The sequence below is a fragment of the Spinacia oleracea genome, chromosome 3 (genome assembly GCF_020520425.1).
Source record: "Spinacia oleracea cultivar Varoflay chromosome 3, BTI_SOV_V1, whole genome shotgun sequence".
Lineage (NCBI taxonomy): Eukaryota > Viridiplantae > Streptophyta > Magnoliopsida > Caryophyllales > Amaranthaceae > Spinacia > Spinacia oleracea.
Window position 1 is genome coordinate 33,493,307 of NC_079489.1, and position 19,254 is coordinate 33,512,560.

Consider the following 19,254-nt stretch of genomic DNA (forward strand, 5'->3'; position numbering starts at 1 on the left):
TGCACTCCAACATAAATCCTAAAAGAGATAGAATTTGCAAAAGGAATCCTATTCCTAGTATAATTCGAAAATAAGAGTTATGTATTGATTAAAATCCTAACGAACCTAGAGTTTCTAACGGGCCCAGACGCATTCCGTCATAAAGTTAATACGCACTAAAAGACTCGGATAAATCTCAAACACTCCGGATTCTATGAGTCCAAATCTGACAAAGAACTCGGCCCAAACATCATTTTCAACGCCCAGCCCTGGGCGCTGAAATTGCCTGGATCCCATTTTCAACGCCCAGAGCTGGGCGCCGAAATCTTTAACGCCCAGCCCTGGGCGCCGAAATTACCTGGGTACGTGTTCTCTCCTAATTCTTCTTGGATTAGTGCTCTAAAATTCTATCTTTCCACGAACTCTTCCCTATAAATACAGCCCCAAATTCGACGTGAACACAACACACAATTCATATTCTGAGTATTGACTCCAACCCCTAAGCCTAAGCCTCACGCTGCGAAATTGATCCCTCGTTCTGTCGCAATCGATCCAAAAATCAAACGGAACGTATCCTGTCCCTTGTAGCTGAAGAATTAAGCCCGGAAACTTGAGATTCGTTAAATAAAAGGAGAAATAGCAAAGCCAAAGTGGTTAGTTTTCTGAGAACCGTGACGCACCTCTCAAGGGTGCGTAGTAATGTGTCCCTTCGCATGATTTAATCGCTTTCCTCGCCCTTTTATAAAACTGTTAAACTATTAAATCTGATTGTTCTATCACGCCTAATAAAGATAATATCTTGGGAAATTGAACTATCATGCTAGGTCCCTTAAATCAATCTAAACAAGATAATCACGATCGAACTAGTATTATGTGTTGCATATTGTTAAAATCAATTCAGATTAGTTTAATAGTTAACGCATGTCCCTTCAATTATTTATGCTGAGCTAGTAAGGATATCCTGCCTCAGGAGTTATCGAAGAGCGAGTACTCCTCTCGGTAGTTACAATCCCCCGAACCCTCAATCTCTACCTTGCGGGTGTACGTTGAGAGATCCCCACACCAGGGAACCTATGGCCGTCGTTGTCAAACATAATTGCACTCCCTTTATGTCACGATAACCGGGTTTTGTCAGTTTTTCTCATTGTCGTTAAAAACTGAATGGCGACTCCTATATTACAAGTCAATTGGGTGTAAACTCACAGGAAATCCAATTACACTTGATTTGACAAAAAGAAACGTCAAGCCCACGAGGGACGAGGTCACGCATTAGCCTCGTGCTTTTTCGACCCCCTCACACTCGCTAAGTACTAATCAACATGCAAAAGCCATATAATAATTAACAATCAATCGTGAATACAAGACTCGACTCTTGACTCACAATATAATTAGAATAAGCTACGAACGGGCCAAAAGAATAATCCATAAAGGAAAAAGGTGATGGGAGCCAACCATACACCAAATAATAAATAATAAAATCGGGCCATATCGAGTGTCGGGCCATACCGACGGAATTCCTGCGCATAATAAAAATGAAACAACGTCTTGTATCATTAGTAGGAGTACGAGCTTTCCGGCAAGACTCCCCCCATTGTTCATACTCAAGGTATATACGTTCCAAGAGTTTTGAAGCTTGTTCTGGTTGCACTTTACGTTTATTAATATTTTATTAGAGGTGAACTCAAGACTCAACAACGTACACACATACAATTAATAAACAACAACCAAAACACTCTTATTTTAATGTCTTAGGACTTGTGATCAACCAAGAAAGACTCTTGTGAATTTACTACCATGTTCCTTCTCACCAAAGTGAGATTCCACATCATGCCCATTAACATGAGGGTTGTGCCCTTGCACGACAAATCCTAATTCATTTCATATAAAATATTCCCAACTGAACCCTACATGTGTGGTGGCTTAGTGAGCTCCCTTCACATGTGGTAAAATAAATAGTACAACGAAGTACGAATAATTGGCTCAAAGTATGCTAGACATCCCGTACAATAGCATACAAATAAATAATCCATCCATTGCATGTGAAACAAACCATACATGCATAAATATTGAACAACATGATTGACAATAAAATCCATACTCATAATAATCTCAACATGCTTGTTCAATCAACAATTCAATAATTCCAATAATATTAATCCACATGATCGTTCACCAAAGCATATATGAATCCACATAATATAATTCACATCATCAACAATCATGTAATGTCCTTGACAAAAGTGTGGTCGCCCTAGACTTGTACGTACCTTGAATACCTAAGCGTAGGGGCCACTTTGCAATAACGAGCACTCACTCAGAAATCACCTCCTATCATCAAAATAATGAAACTTAAATTATTTCCATGTTCATTAAATTTCCAGCAACTTTATAAAATCTAAAACTTCATTTAAACTTTAGAATTCCATCGTTTTTCAATGATAAAATCGTCTCAATTTGCAAAACCAATCCCTAGTACGAAAACATACTTTTTTCACCTTTAAAATCAATAAAAATCAACACTTTAAGCCTTTATTTAAATCTGAAAATTCATCCTTTAATAATTAAAACAACCCTAATGAATCACAACACGTAAATCCTCAAAGCACGGTATTCATAACCGATTCCCAGCATTTTAATTACTCAATACAATAATAATATTATAATTTAAAATACGGAATTGAAATAGAATAGGTAAGGAAGAAGAGAATTATACCAATCCGACCTATAGCACGGAACAATCACGAATTAGGGTGATTGGGCGAAAAAGAATTGAATAACGAACACGAACAACACACACACACACACGTTCGTGTGTGTGCGCGCACAGCAAGGGGCGACGAACAAGAGGGCAGCGCGCACGGCTGGGCGCAACGTGCGAGCGAGAGAGGGACGAGGCAGGGGTGTGCGCTGAGCACACGAGCAAGGGAGACGAGCAAGGGGTGTGCGCGAGCACACGAAGCAGCAGCAGGGCACATCAGCAGCGCAGGGCACGAGTGCTCGCTGCGGGCTGCGGGCAAGAGAGGAGAGGCGAGAGGCGGGCGAGCACGAGGGATCGAGGGCACGAGGCCGTGCGGGTGCCGAGCAAAGAGAGAGAGGAGAGGGAGTTGGAGTGAGGGATAAGCAAAGCAAAAGAGGCTTTATGAAATTTTAGGGGTTCATTTAATGATGAGGAGTCCTATTTATAGGCTCCCTATTTTCAATGGGCTAGGCTCAGGAAAATAGAATTGGGCTTAGGGAATTAAATGATTGAGCTAGCTTATGACTTGAATTAAATTCTTTTGATTGGGCTCGTTTAATAAAACGAATTGGACTTTTCATTTAAAACCCGAAACCTTTAAAATCATTTGCAACCCATTTAATTTCCCGACTCAAGAATTAAATTCGTTTCGTAATTAATTAAAATAATAAATATTCTAATTAAATAAAATACATTTAAATAATATTTAAATGCGAATTAAATTCCAAAAATCGTAAAATGCTTTATAAATATAATAAAATATACTTATAAATATTATAAAAATACGAGGTATTACAACTAATGTGTACCTTACCCCTTTGAGATCAAGAAGTGTCACCTCTCTTTGTCGGAAAATTATCACTAAATTGATATAAAGGTGAGAAAATAAGTGTTATTTTGGAATGACACCTTTTAACTCAATTTTAAGTTTGGAAATTAAGACGTTACTATGTTGGTTAGATTTTAAGTGAATTAAAATCATTAATAATGCAACATATTCTCATGCATAATTCAAGACATATTTAAAAGCAATAAATATCTTAAAGCATGCATAATTAAATGTGATTTAGTATGACCCGATTTCATCTTGAAGCTTCAACTTCAAACTCCGTCTTGAAAATGGCATTGAACCTTCGTTCTTGAACTTCAATATGGGAGGCGCCATTTTCACCAAATAAGAATTGCAAGATTGAAATATACTATACTAGTACCTAATCTAATTATTACAACATGCTAATGGTACACATACCATATTTAAATAAAACTTATGGTGCTTTAGACAATATTTTACATTCAAATTAATGGTTCATAGACCATATTTTCTATCCTATTTGGGTCATACTAGTAACTTAATTTTCACAACTTGCAAAATAATATATATGCATTATATAACATTCTTTTATCAATAAATGACCCAGTTAGCATGTTGGCAGAAAAACACATCACATAATATTTGCATCGACTAATTAAGGCTCAATAATCTACCAATTATTTGACATTATTAGTTCTAATGAAGTTGTTAATCCTATATAAGGACCTAATCAAGGATTTAACCAATCATGAATAAAAGCTTCCACTAAAACCAAGAATTATATGCTTTACTAATTTTAAACATAAATATTTATCTTTCCTAGTCCAACCAGAAACCATTATATTTAATTAAAATTTAAAGCTCGTATAATAATTATTTTTAAATACCAAAATTTTAATTTAAGTTGATTAAATTTAATTAATTATAATTATGTTTAAATACCAAAATTAATTATAATATTTAAACTTAAAAAATTAAATTCTGAGAAAAATATAAGCACAAAAAAAATTAATTAAGTTCGCCGCTCAATAGAAAATAAAAACCAAATGCACAAAGCACACAATGGCATGGGGCGATGGTGTCATGCGCACGATGTGCTAGCAAGGAGCGTCGAGCCCATGCTTGCTCGCACAAGGCAGCAACAACAGTACATAGGGATGTGCGCGCTAGCACGAAGCCACGACGCAACGCCCATGGTTGTGTGCGCCTGGCTCATCGCCCAACGCTGGCATTCCTGCACAACAGGGGCAACGTGCTTGGCTTCGTGCCTTGCCTTCCCTGCTGCTCGCCCACACTCACGCGTGCAAGCTACCACAAAACGCACATGCCATAGCCCACACACCGTGAGTGCCCTTGCGCCCTTGCACAGAGCGGTACGAGCGCCCTTGCTCGGATGCCATGCTTGCACACCAAAGCAACAACGCCTATGGGGCGCTTCACTTGCTCGACCTTGCAATCTTGCTCGTGCGTACAAGTTCGTGAACGTATTATTATTTAAAAAAATATTATAATTTTCAAAATTCATGAAAAATAAATAAATCGTATAAATTTCATGAATTTGGGCGAAAAATCAAAAATTTATTAAACAATTTAATTTCCGATTACCATGAATTTTAGGGATTAAAATCTAGGGTTCACAAAAACTGAAAATTTCAAACCTTAACAATTTTTAGGTGGTATTTTAAACATAGATCCTAATTAAATTATCAATTGTTATGAAAATTGAATCAAATTTTAATGTATTTGAAAATTCAACACATTAATTATAATTACAAATTAGGTAGCATAATGAACGAATTTGAATCTTGAAATTGTTAATCATTTGCAGTAGGTCAATTACTGATTTAAGATTTATACACAAGATTCGCAAATGTTAATTTAACATCATTAAAATCATAAATTTTACATTCGAAAAACTAAAACCTCCGAAAAGTCATAGTTAGGCTTCGAAATTGGGAATTCAGGGTTCGGCCGAAAAAATTTAATTTTGTCAAAATTTAAAGCGATGTTTACCTGCGAAATTTACTATAAATTATAAGATTCCGATCATTATTGAGAAAACTGCCGAAATTCCAACGAACATATAATTAAATAATCGCTTAGAAGTTGCAATTAGTTACCACGAAATCAAATCACCTCTTTAATTCCTTACAAATTTATAAACTTTAATCCATGTTTTAATTGATTATGCAATTATACAAGAGGCTCTGATACCACTAGGTTTTGAACAATCAAATCGACATGCTGAAAAACCATAATTGCCAGGATCAATCACATAATCAATTAGTATAATTTAGGAATACAAACAATCTTTGATGCATGCCTTCCCTTAGCTACTCCCGAACCAAACAAGAACAAGTCAGGACTATAAGTGTCGTCCCACCGTAGATAGTCCACATCACGTTCGGATCTGCCTTAAATTTGACCAACTAAAATCTCAGTATAAGGTATTTAGGATTTCGGGATCTCACTTTTAGGGGATTGACAAAGTTTCAATTCTCTCTAGAATTATAGATCACACGTGTGGAATTGTGTGTTTTAATGTGTTGTAAATTTTTCACCATAGGGTCATATTTATAGTGTACAGAATATTCTAGAATATCCTTAACTCAATTGCATTAGGATTAGGATACTAGAATTAGGTAGAACTAGGAAACTATTAACTTTTGTTAGATTAGGAATCTAATACTTAAGCATCCAAATCCCAACAAAAGTCGGTTGCTTGTGGCCCAAGTAACTTTCCTAGCAAGTTACCTTGGCTGCCAAGGCGCAAGGCCCTATTAGGCGCAACCCATGCGCGACGGTGGCCTGCTTACTTGCGGGCTTGCGCTGCTGCCATGCTATTGGTCCAATGGCATTGGCCTAACTTGCGATGGCCCATGCTCTGGCGCTTGGTCGACCTTTATGCCTCTTCCATGCGCTGTGTTGGACGCGGCCCTTCGGCCCATGCTTCAGGCTCATGGATCGAGCTTCGTATTTCCGATTCCGGTAATATTGTTTCGGAAAATATTTCCGTTTCCGATAATTTTTCCGATTCTGAAAATATTTCCATTTTCGGCAATATTTTCAATTCGAACAATATTTCGGTTTTCGGCAATATTTCCGATTCAGGCAATATTTCCCTTTCCGACAATATTTCCATTTCGAACAATATTTTCGTTTCCGGTAGTAATTCCGATTATGGAAATATTTCTATTTCCGATAATATTCATCTAAATATTTTATCCGTTCACGCACTATTTGTTTGACCCTACGGGTTCACTTAAAAGTAAGATGTGGCATTAATATTATAATTCCACTTGAACTGAAGATGTCTCTAGCTAGGAATTCAGATCACTTAATCTACCTGAATAATTAACTTGTTTGATTAAAACTTAACCGCATTTATTAGATTTCGCATTAAATGCAAATTTGGACCAATGACATATTTCCTTCATGTATTACATCCTCCGTTTTCCAATATATGCATCACTTTGACTCGCACGTTTACCAACGCACAACTTTAACCATCAATATTTTTTTTGTTTTTTATTAGAAAAATTTAGTAAAAAAAAGTAGTATAACTTTTGAAAATATTCATTGAAATTACCAAACTATACTCCATCTGTTCTATTTTTGCCCCATTTTTCATTTTGATTTCTTCCTAAAATATTGTCTCATTAATAAAAATGATCATAGGGACCACATTTTTAGTCTCACATAAAATACATTTGGTCTCACCACTTTGTCTTTTTTCAATTCCACTCAAACCAATTCTTAACAAAAACACTTTTGGTGGATAGGACAAACAATAAGGAAATGAGGGAGTATTAAATAATGACTTAGTAAATAAATGTGGTCAAAGTTGATACTTCATCCGTTCCGGAAATATCGCACCATTTGTTGTTTACGCTATTTACACTACAACTTTGGCTATTTTTTGTGATCCGTACGTAAGGAAATTTTAGTCATGTGGGGTCATGTAATACCCCAGATTTTAAAACTTGATTAATTATGCTAATTATTCTAATTAGCCTTTCTAATTAAGCTTTAACCCGATTAATGAATATTTTATTTTGAAAATTTTAAATGTTTTAATGATAAATATTATTTTCAGGTTTTGTGATTAATTAAGGAATTACTTTAATTTTATTTAGATATTTGATTTTTCAGAAAAAGGAGAATTAAATATATATTTACTAAAATACCCCTATGTGATTCACAGAAATTGGAAAACCAGGTTCTCAAACTCCCCTTCTTCTCCCTCTTCCGTGTCACCATTTCAATATGAAGCTCAAACCCATGACTATCCATGTGTCTCTTCTATAATTCATTCTCCTTGCTAATTCATCAAACCTATTTACCTAAAACTAGACTAGCTAATCCTAATCACTAATGTAATGGCTCAAATCTCCTACATTTGTCTCTGCAAACAAGCTGATTTGTGGCATCAATGGAGCACCCAACCTCCTATAAATAGCTGTTAATTCATCCCCAAATGCAACACAAATCAGATTAACCATCAATTATAATTTTCACCATTCAAAATTATTCACCTTCCCTGTAATTTCAAATTGAACCACCGTCACCACCACTCTGGTCGCCTACAACCACCGCACCACCATTCCTTATTTCTCCGGCGATTGAAATCAGTCCGACACCACCCCCTCTCGCCGTCCTTCTCTCCGCGACCAACTCCCCTGTTTTAGCCTTCTTTCACACACCTCCTCCCACGTCGGTTCAGCCACCACCAGAACCACCCCTTGCCAGCGTGCTACTTCTGCCGCCCGAATCAAGCCATACTTCACCCACCAATCTGCAGCCACCACCACCCACCTCCGCCCCAGTAGCCAGCTACCAATTTTCCGCGGATCGTCGCCCAAGCAGTCTGCTCTCCAAAATATGGATTATGCACCCGGGTGCACAATGTTCACTGTGCACCCTATTTTTAAATGAACATATAGTTCAAATACAAAAAACATATTATTCACACCCAAAGAACATATAGCTAATGAACATATAGTTCAAATCCATAGAACATATAGTTTAAATATTTCACTAGTACATGTACATTGAAATCATTCTCCATGTTCATTAGATTTTCAATAAATGTTCAACAGGGTGCACAATGAGCATTGTGCACCCGGGTGTATAATCCAAATTACGATCTGCTCTCCTCTTCCTTAATTATTTCTCGGTTTGCAACAGTACTCCAGGAACTTAGGTACTATACATCTTTATTTTGGTTGTTGGGCTTTTGATTCTATTAAAATATAGTAGGCCTTTGTTTTCATTAAAAACTTATATTGGATTTCATTTTGTAGTTGACTTTTAGAGCATATTACTAGAATTAACGTATTAGTAAAGATTTATTAACTAATTATTCTTATTAGCTTTAAATTATTATTATTATTATTATTATTATTATTATTATTATTATTATTATTATTATTATTATTATTAAAAGAAAGTAATAACTTGTCCATATTGATTTTCATAAAGATCTCGACCCTCGGAGCTCAGGAAGGACGATAATTAAGGATAGAGAAAAAGCCTAGTCAATCACGAATAGAGGTAACGGCTATTGCTAGTACCCGCAAGTCCCTTTTAAATGAGATTATAAAATTACGACGTTACATTTGATTTATTTAATCATTTTTATCGTGTTTTATGATTTGCGGGAAAGAAGTATGCTTTAAGTAAACTATTTCATATTTATATGATATTTATGAGAATCATGAAACAATTATGTTTTATTGATCACTTGATCTCAAGAGTTATTTTACTTCAACTGAAGTACAGAGGTTGAGAATTATAAAACTCATTAAAACATGATAAATAAAAGTGAAAGACCTAGTTTTGTTGGCAGTATCAGTTCACAGGTTACAGTTCACAGTTTACAGTTTCGGTCATGCATGTACCTAGGGGCACAGGCCCACAGTTGAGCACAGGCTCTTATGGACACCGGTCCATCGTGGAAGACGTTCCACCAGTTTATACTTGCCAACAACTAGCATGTTAATAAAAAGAAAAGGTTATGAATAAACTAATATGATGTTTTTATTAAATGTTTTATGATATTCTATTCTCCCTGTTTTAGTAACTAAAATGAGTTGAAATGATTTTACGTTGCTAGAATAGTACGTTACTGAGTCTTCGGCTCACCGTTTTGTTTTATGTTTTAGGTGGCGATCGGGGCGACGGATGCGAATAGTGGCAAGGATTTCGTCTTATTAGGGTTCACCTAGTTTAAGCTTAATTTGTACTAAGTTCAAGTAAGAATTTTCTACTAAGTTATGTAAGTCACTTTTGAATATTAATATAGAACATAGTTATATTAGTTTTATAAAAGTATTATGAGGATAATAGCCTTGTAATTCCCAAGAGGGAGTTACGGCGGTAATGTCTCGACCGAATTAGGGTAATTCCGCTGCTTAATTACTTGAGTTAGAGGTCGGGGCGTTACAGGTCATGTTAGATTTGTATCGATATATATATTTTCTAAATATTAATTTTATTATAATTTTTACTTGCACACGATTTGAGATGATATTAATAGTCAAAGTAATGATAAAAGGATAAAAGTGAACCATGGTGCGATATGTTCGGAACAGATGAAGTATATATAAATAATGTAAACGTCAAAGAGATACATTTGGTAATGGAGGAAATATATATGTAGGACACTGGCGAATCCATTGTTCTACACCGAATGGCACTAACCTAGCGAGGTGATGGGCAATACAATTCCCATTCCTCCTAACATGAGACCAAGCTATTAATTCAAAAAAAGAGCTAAAAAATAATACATGATCGAGATCAGAGAAGAACGTTGCTGCCTTTTGTAGTCTAGAGGTGATTACCAGACTATCAGATTCAATGATCACGTTCTTAAAGCCATACTTTCGAGCAAGTGTTACTGCAAAATGAACTGCTTTAATTTGCACTCAGCTATATCAGGTGGCCATAGCCCATAGGATTATATATTTCCAAAAGATGAAATATAATGATATGATAATGATATTAGGGCGATTAAGTTATAAAAATGTTATAGATCGAAAAGGTTGGTTAGATAACGATTAGATAAGAAGCGAGTAATTTGTACAGCACAGAGAACAGACACAATCTTAGTTAGTTATGTTGAAAATGGGCAAATGTGTCCATATTTGGATGATTGCATATCCCATAATCACATGCTCTCCCGATCTAATGAAATCACGTACGGAGTATATAGATATAGTTATATAGTATTGCAATTAACATTATGGTTCATTGCCTTATGTCTTATGATAATGTAACTAATCTCTACTAGATCAGAATTCACGAGGCATGAAAGTTGCTGAGTGAAAGTTGCTGAGATATTTTGCGATATTTTCTGGTTGGCTTGATACTTACAATAAGATATTTCCTCATATTTATTGGCAATATACACTAGTACGTACTATATGCTACGTACAGACTACCAAGTATGGAGTATATTTTGTTGGTAAGTAAGAGGTAAGAAATTTAATTCGAGTTAGCGGATTATGTTTTTGAGAGGGAGTCTAGTCCCTTTGTCCTTTAACAATATACTTGGTATTAGTGTATGACCGGCCTATTGACCTTGTTAGTTTCTTTTAATATCATAAGGACAATATAGATGGTAACCGTGGCTGGTCAGATCGATGTGTCATTGTCGGTTAGGAGGGCCACGAGTTGGAGTTGGAGTTGGAGTTGGAGTTGGAGTTGGATAGTTGGGTTATCCAGGATCGAAGCGGTTAAGTATTAAGGTGGCGTCCATGTTGTGGGCTGGGTCGGGAACGGTCAACTCGGCTAGGGCGCGCGTATATGTCTGTGTACGTGTTACATGAGTTGTAGTTTGTGTTATGTGAGCTGATCCGAGTGAATTAAGTGGGCGCTGGGTGGGTTAGTGTGTCAGGACTCAGGACTCAGGACTCAGGACAGGTCATGGCGGGATATGTTGGCAGTTGGAATGGGTTGAAAATTAAAGCCACAACACACTGACACATGACCTTAGACACGTGTGTGGAGTTGGGCCTTGCCCATTTGATCCTTCAGTCGTGCGAGTTAAGGGGGGTCATGTGCGACCCTAACCTAATAGCCACCTCTAACTTACAAAGTTAGAATATGGCATACACTACAAAATAATTATTTTATAGAGACTAGGAATTTCGTCTCTATATAGTCCAAATCCGTCTCAAAATCATGCTTAGAGACGGATTTGAGACATAAATAGGGCGTCTCTATAGAGGGCGTCTCAAAAAAATTCGAGACGGAATTTTTGCTAATCCATTAAAAACTTGAGACGGAATGTTTGAAACACTATGTACAATTTCATCTCAATTTTAATTTAGAGATCAAGTTTTAATAACTCGTCTCAAGTTTGAGACGTTTATTGTATCCGTCTCAAAATCCATCTCTAATTGATGCATAATTTTGTAGTGATAAGATATCGGATATAACATATTTGGATAATTGGAATCTCCCTTTTTTGAGTCGATTCAATTTTAATAGGCCTACGAGAAACAAGCTAGCGTGTCAAATTCATATGTACAAACGGGGTGTCTATTAATTATGAGTTCGGTTTGAATTTGTGCATAATTTAAACCAATTTGTATTAAAATCCGATCTGAATTTGTTCGAAATCCGATCCGATCCGAATTTCTTCCAAATCCAGTATTATTCTATCCTAATTAAAAGTAAGCAGTTTGGACCTGATCATAAATCCTAAGTAAAATTAACGTTTTTTTTATCCAATTAGTTTTTAATATATGCCATTACATGCATGTCATCCACATATTATTCAAAAATTTGGAATACAAGATTTGAACCCATGACTTTATAATTTGAACACTAATAAATTATCCATTTGGCTATTCAATACGTGTTATCTTTTGCAAACGAAATATAATAAAATGATAATAAAAGAAAGAAAAAATATTTTAATAAAAATACGAGTTAATTATTAATTATTTTTATTTTTTTATTGCAAAAAGGCATAGTTCCAATTTATTCAAGTAATGACTCGGCTACTCGAGACATCGTTCGAGTCCAAAATCTAGCTGAATTAAAAAATTGAGACTAGCAGCAAAGAAGTGTATTCTAAAGATAAAAACTAAGACCCTGCAAAGTATGGTTATTTTGGTTTATTTGGATTCAAATCCTCTCAACCCGACCAGATTAGAAAATCCAATTTTGCAAAACAATCTGATCCAATCTGATTTTGAAAAAAAAATCTTTTCCTGGGCAGTTGGCCGCAGTTCTCAGAAAAGCCCAGCCCAGGTAAACAATTTTCCTGTACTTCTGTTTTCCTTCTCCCACTTCTTCGTCTTCAACCTTCCCCAAAAAACAAAAAGGAGGGTTTGGGTTTTACACTGTTACACCATTTCCGCCATTATCAAACCTCACTCAAAAACCTCCGAAAATGGGGGTAATTAAGAAGGTAATGAAGACGGGTTTAGGTGAAATGGGGTTTAACAAAGGAGGTGGTCCCGTCAACTGGTTCCCCGGTCATATGGCCGCCGCTTCCCGCGCTATTCGCGACCGTCTTAAGCTCGCTGATTTCGTCATCGAAGTTCGCGACTCTCGTGTAATCTTTCCTTTGTCTTCCTATGAATTGATTTTTTGTTTGAAATGTATTGTTTGATGTTAATGCATGTGATTACAGATACCCTTGTCGTCGACAAATGAGGAGCTTCAGCCGCTTCTCGCTGGTAAAAGGCGTCTCATTGCACTTAACAAGAAAGACTTGGCCAATCCTAACATTTTACCTGTATGTTATTTTTTTCTTCAATTTTTTTTTGTTGGTGTAAATTTATTATAATGGCGTTAGTGTTTTGAATGATTGGTGAATTTTTATGTATTAAAATGTTTGGAGGAAATCACGGTATGTGGCTAGGTGGAATATAGATAGTGAATGGAGGAAGAGGATATTTGTGGATGACTACAGTAGATAAACCTTGGTTAATGTTGTTGTTGGTGTAATGGTGATGGTGGTGGAAGATAGATATGGTGGTTGTTGGGGTGACTTGTAGTTGTATTTTTTGTGAAATGAGTATTATTTATTGCTAAAATTAGGTCTTTTAATTGTAAACTGTAAAAGAGGATTGAATTATTTATCGGGTCATTGTAATCGAGTTTAGTGTTTATTCAGTTTTTTGTTGATGTTGTATGACAGAAATGGTTGCGACATTTTGAGTCTGACAAACAAGATTGCCTTTCCATTAATGCACATAGCAAGCATTCTGTGAGGAAGGTTAGTTAAGTACTAATTACTTGTGTAAAGTTCAGTTTGGTTTGCTTCATTTGGTTTTTTTGATTTGTCTTACAAGGGTTTTTTGAGTGGCATAAACTTTCTGAAGATGTTATGTTCTGTTACTGACTTACTGTATTGGGATGCCCTGGAAAAATAGCCATTTTACAGAGTACTTCACTTTCTCAGTAATAAACTTCATCTTGGCAGCGAGTGTGTTATTTGAAAACAATCTGAAACTTTTTAAGTTTTTATATCAATGACATATACAAGTACTTCTTAATCCTTGTGTAATTTTCTTTTCCAGTTGTAGTTTTCATCTGTGCGACTGCTACATTCATTATTTGTTTACAGAAGGTTGAGCATCCAATGCCGGGGATGATTTCACAAATGGTGTTCCTTGTGCAATTTTATTCACATAGTGGGACAATAGTTTAACTTCCTAAATGACACCAATTTTCATCGTCACCTAGATTATGTGACGAGTGACCCTGAAAGAAAGCCATACTATGAGACAGACTAGCATCAAATAACTAATAGTACTGTGCAGTTTTATATTTTTACGGTTCTTGTAGTATAAGGTACTGGGAACGGCTCTATCTCTCGCACACAAATACACACGCTCTCACTCTCATTATAGAATAAACACACAGAAGAAGCTCCCCGAGAACCCTGTATTAATGTTAGAAGGATCAGATTTACCATTAATAAGAAAATATTTCCTAAGCTTGTGTATTTAATATTCCAGTTCTGCCTTTTAGCTAGAACGGACTCCGAGGTTGATAAGTTGGCATTGTTTCCTTTCCTGCTTCACCCTTAAGTTTGATTAGTTGGTAATATGTATTAATCAATTTCAGTGTTTATTTGAACTTGTTGCCTACTCATTTGATTTTCTCCCCCCCGCGATTTGTGATCAATTGAATGTATTTTCTGGTTTTCTGATCTTCTTTTCATGTCTCAGTTGCTGGAACTTGTAGAGCTGAAGCTTAAGGAGGTCATTTCAAGGGAACCTACACTACTTGTTATGGTAGTTGGTGTTCCTAACGTTGGCAAGTCAGCTTTAATTAACTGCATCCATCGGATTTCAGCTGAACACTTCCCAGGTAATTTTAATCTTTTTTTTTCCTTTCTTTCTGAACTAGCATATTTCTGGTTGATTCTTAAGGTCCTTACTCCCAATTGAATAATTACCTGGATGTTTCTCATAGTGCAGGAGAAAATGAAAAAAGCTGTAGTTGGACCACTGCCTGGAGTTACTCAGGATATTGCTGGATTCAAGGTCTGTTTATTTTCCATGTCTTTATGTAGAAATTATCTAGAGTTACCAGTAAAATCTTGTCGAGTACAGAGTACTGCAGATGATCAACAGGCCAATATTTAACTTGTTTTACATCAGATTTCACTTTTTTGCATCTTGTCAGTTCCATACCCTCCCACACACTCTTACAATTTTGATCATACAAAGTATAGAGGATGAGGATGTTTCCAAGTGGTAAACACTCTGAAACTGTTTTCTTTTTGCACAGATTGCACATCAGCCTAGCATTTATGTACTGGATACACCAGGAGTTTTGGTTCCGAGTATTCCAGATATAGAGACAGGCTTGAAATTAGCTGCAACAGGTTAGTTTCTTCCTTAGGTCCTGATTGTTTCAACTTATTTTAACTTATTTCTGCAAAATAAGTTTTTTTCAGACAACTTAACTCACAAATAAGTTATTTTAACAAAAATAAGTTTTTTCAACAAAAATAAGTTATGTTAAGTTAAGATTTCAGATAAGCTCGGTTAAGGTCATATAAGTTGTTAAGTTCGGAACTTCAGATAAGTTCATATAATTTAATTTCAGGTGAGCCAAACAGAGCCTTAAATGTTACTTATGCTTGTGGTGGATCGTTCATCTCCCTGTGCCTCTGCATTATGTTTCAGCTTTAAGTTATAACTAACTAACATTTTAGACTTGATATGTACTGTAGCCATCAGCTGCAATTTGCACAGTAGTTCATGCTTGAAAATGTTTAATATGTTTACTCTGTTTGCAAGTTTCAAAAAGTGCTTTCTTGTAGTTATTTGCTCATCCTAGACCTAAATATATTCACTTATGCTGTTCCACACCATCTCTTTCTCTTGCAATCCTTTATTTCCATTCACCAAACCACTAATCAAGGTTAATTTCATATTCCTGGTTGCATTGTCCTCAATCTTCTCCCAGAACTGGCCTAGTATATGCTTTTGTTAAGAGTTTTCATTTTTTTAAAACTCAACGACAATCTGAAGTATACTTCCCCTTTTTCAAAAATTCGTTTTAGAGGCTGTTTAATTTTGCTTATTTACTCTGCCATTGAGTTAAAGTGATGAACAAAAGGGGGGCTTCCAGATTTAGATGCGCAAGATACATATCGCTCTTACATTGTAAAACTTTGCTACTTAGTTGCATCATGAAATGCCACAGACCCCTGCTAATAAAAAAAATGTTTGAGTTAGGTATATGCCGATAATTTTCTCCAACTATTTGGGAATATGAAACATTTTGAAGTCATTAATAAAAATAGTAAAAAGAAAATTTGAACTCACACTATTTATAAATTGTACAACAAGCAGCAATTCAACAAAACCGCAGAAAGATTACTGTGATACAAATTGCTCTCTCATCTAGTACTGTACTGTCCGAGAACTCTTAGACACTCGAAACATTTGGAGAGAGCCCTGAACTGGTTTCTCACATTAAGTCCCTTTAAGTTAGAATTCCTCAATGGGTTGAAATCAAACTAGTGTATCACCAACTTGTAAAACTCAATTTCACAGACTCCTAATCTATTACAGTTAGAATTAGGAAATACTGTCTTGCTACGAGCCTCTTAGACAATTCCTGGACCTAATAATAAATCCAGTTTCCCGGTTAGAAAAATATTATTCCATTAATGCACCTCTCATATAAGTAAGTGTAAAATTTACATAACATCATATAAATACTAGTTACACAAAAACAAAGACCCAACTGGTTTTCAGGAAACAATCCTGGACATGTGCGATTGTGCCCCCGTGTGATGAGGCCCAGTCATGTTCCTTTAGTAAACCCGAGCTGCACAGCTGTGCGCTTAGGCATAGACTAACCATGTGTTAATTATGTTTGACAATTCCTCATTAGAGGAATGATGACATTTTGGAGTTTGTTGACTCGCCATCAAGTTAAATGGTCATTAAATTTATTTTTTCTTAGAAAGTATATCAGTCATCACATTTCTTCTAACGTCTGAACTATTTAATTCATTGCCATATTTGCAGGATCCGTGAAGGATTCGGTTGTGGGTGAAGAGCGTATCGCTCAATATCTCCTTGCTGTGTTCAACAGTCGCGGGACTCCACTTTATTGGAAGAATTTAAATGATAGGAAGAAAGAACTTCAGGGGAATGGCTCTGAGGGAAAGCATGAGTACAATGTAAAAGATCTTTTGCCAAACAGAAGGAAGCCACCAGATGATTCTGCTGTTTATTATATTGAGGTATAACTTACTACTTGTACGACTCGTAGTTTTCAGACCTAGACTAGGGTACCATGATGAATTAGGGTTGTACTTTTCTGAGTTCCAATGAGAACCTCCTGAACTGAGATTCTTCTATGACATTGATGCCCATGATGTAGTCTATAAATTTAAAACCTATGTCAATGTGAAGCTGACAATTTAACACAACCCCCGATAATACACCCTTGTTTTGCAAGTCCTTTATTTGTTCCATAGGTGTAGTTACCAATTTACCATGCAGTTGTCTGGCTTGTCCATTTTTCTAATTATATTCTACAGACCTGAACACCAAATTGTTAGATGGCAAGTATTGACAATGGAAATGAGTGAAACAGCTGGATAAATTAACAAGGGAAGAGATAGGGTTGGGGGGGGGGGGGGGGGGTTGATGTACTACAATATTGAATAGGCTATTATAAATTCGGAATTGGTGTCTATAGCTAGAATTATGTTTGTTAGAAATTGGTCATGAATTGGGAGTTTGAGATACGAAATATCCTTGTGCCCCACCATGTTAATGGTCTTTGACTATACCATCATAGTACTCCCTCCATTTCTGTATACTCGCAATACTTGTTTTTCCACGTAGTTTGATTTGGGGAAATACACAGAAATGAATAAAATAATGTGCAAGTGGGGTTAATGGAGATATTTTAATTGTTTGTGTGAGAGAGAAAATAATTTATGCAAGTGGGGTAAGTAGGAGAGATAAACAATAGAGAATTAGTGACCCCATGCTAAAAGAGGAAGTGTTGCAAGTATTCAGAAACGGCCTGAAAAGGCAGGTGGTGCAAGTATTCAGAAACGGATGGCGTACTAGTAAATGATAAAAATAAACACATTTATTTTAAATTCATCTTTACGTACTTAAATGCATCGGTGGTGAACTTGTGAATTTCTACTATCCTGAACTTTTCGACGTCTACGTTTGAAGGCACTGGAGCCAGAAAATCATTTACTATGTTCATAGTCAAATGGTGTATTAGTTTACTTGTTTAAGTGAAGCTTTTGTTAAGAATGAAAATAAGGGCTAAGAACATTTTATGGAGGGAGTAATGAGGTTTCCAATTTGTCTTCAAGATTTTCAAGTTGGCTCCTCAGCTCCATACTGGTTATCCTCCATGGCTGCTGGAATGTTATTTTTCATTCATCACTCGTGTATCTTGTACTGTCTTGTATTTAGCACCCGTTTTAAACATCACGAATAGCGTAATTTCTATCGCCTATATTGAACAATGGTTACCGGTTAAGAGGCTCCAAGGAGGAACCTTTGCCTGCTGGAATCATCTTTTAGTGAGTGTTTTAGGATTCAACATCAGAAGAAGTTGGCCCATCCCGCGCTGTGAGCTAATAAATTGTGTTTCCTATTTGTTTATTTATATAATTTCTTTATGTTTAGTCGTGTTGGTTGATGTTGCTAGTTTCCTCAACTATTTTGAGTGGTCAACAATAGATGTATAAAGTGCTAACTTGTAACATTAATCCGCTAATCTGATGTATGCAGGACGTTGTAACAGAAGTGCAATGTGCACTCAGTGATTCTTTCTCAAAGTTTGATGGGAATGTTGATGATGAAAATGACATGGAGGACCTCATAGAATTGCAGTTTGAAGCACTACAGAAAGCATTTAAAATACCACATACTGCTTCCGAATGTCGTGCAAAGGTGTCAAAAAAATTTCTCACTTTGTTCAGGATGGGAAAACTTGGTTCCTTTATCCTTGATCATGTTCCTGATACAGGCAAACCTGTATCAGACTTTGATCGTGTTCCTGATACATGCAAACCTGTATCGAACCTTGATCATGTTTCTGATTCATGCAAACCTGTATCAAACCTGGATCATGTTCCTGATACATACAAACCTGTATCTTCAAAGATTTTGTAAACTGTATTGTAATCAGAACCGTTGAACGAATCTGTGTTACTTCTATATTAAATGATAAACGGAACCTGTGCTTCTTCATCGATGAA

At 36.0% G+C, this 19,254-nt stretch overlaps 1 protein-coding gene across 1 annotated transcript; it reads left to right on the forward strand.

The window, feature by feature from the left end:
* Positions 1-12,776: 12,776 nt before the first annotated feature.
* LOC110779301 (short integuments 2, mitochondrial) lies at positions 12,777-19,250 on the forward strand. Its single transcript, XM_021983834.2, has 8 exons — positions 12,777-13,095; positions 13,174-13,278; positions 13,684-13,761; positions 14,720-14,861; positions 14,967-15,037; positions 15,285-15,381; positions 17,042-17,259; positions 18,785-19,250. The coding sequence occupies exons 1-8, from the start codon at positions 12,931-12,933 to the stop codon at positions 19,166-19,168; spliced, it is 1,260 nt and encodes a 419-aa protein (XP_021839526.1). The 5' UTR covers positions 12,777-12,930; the 3' UTR covers positions 19,169-19,250.
* The last annotated feature ends 4 nt before the right edge of the window (positions 19,251-19,254 follow it).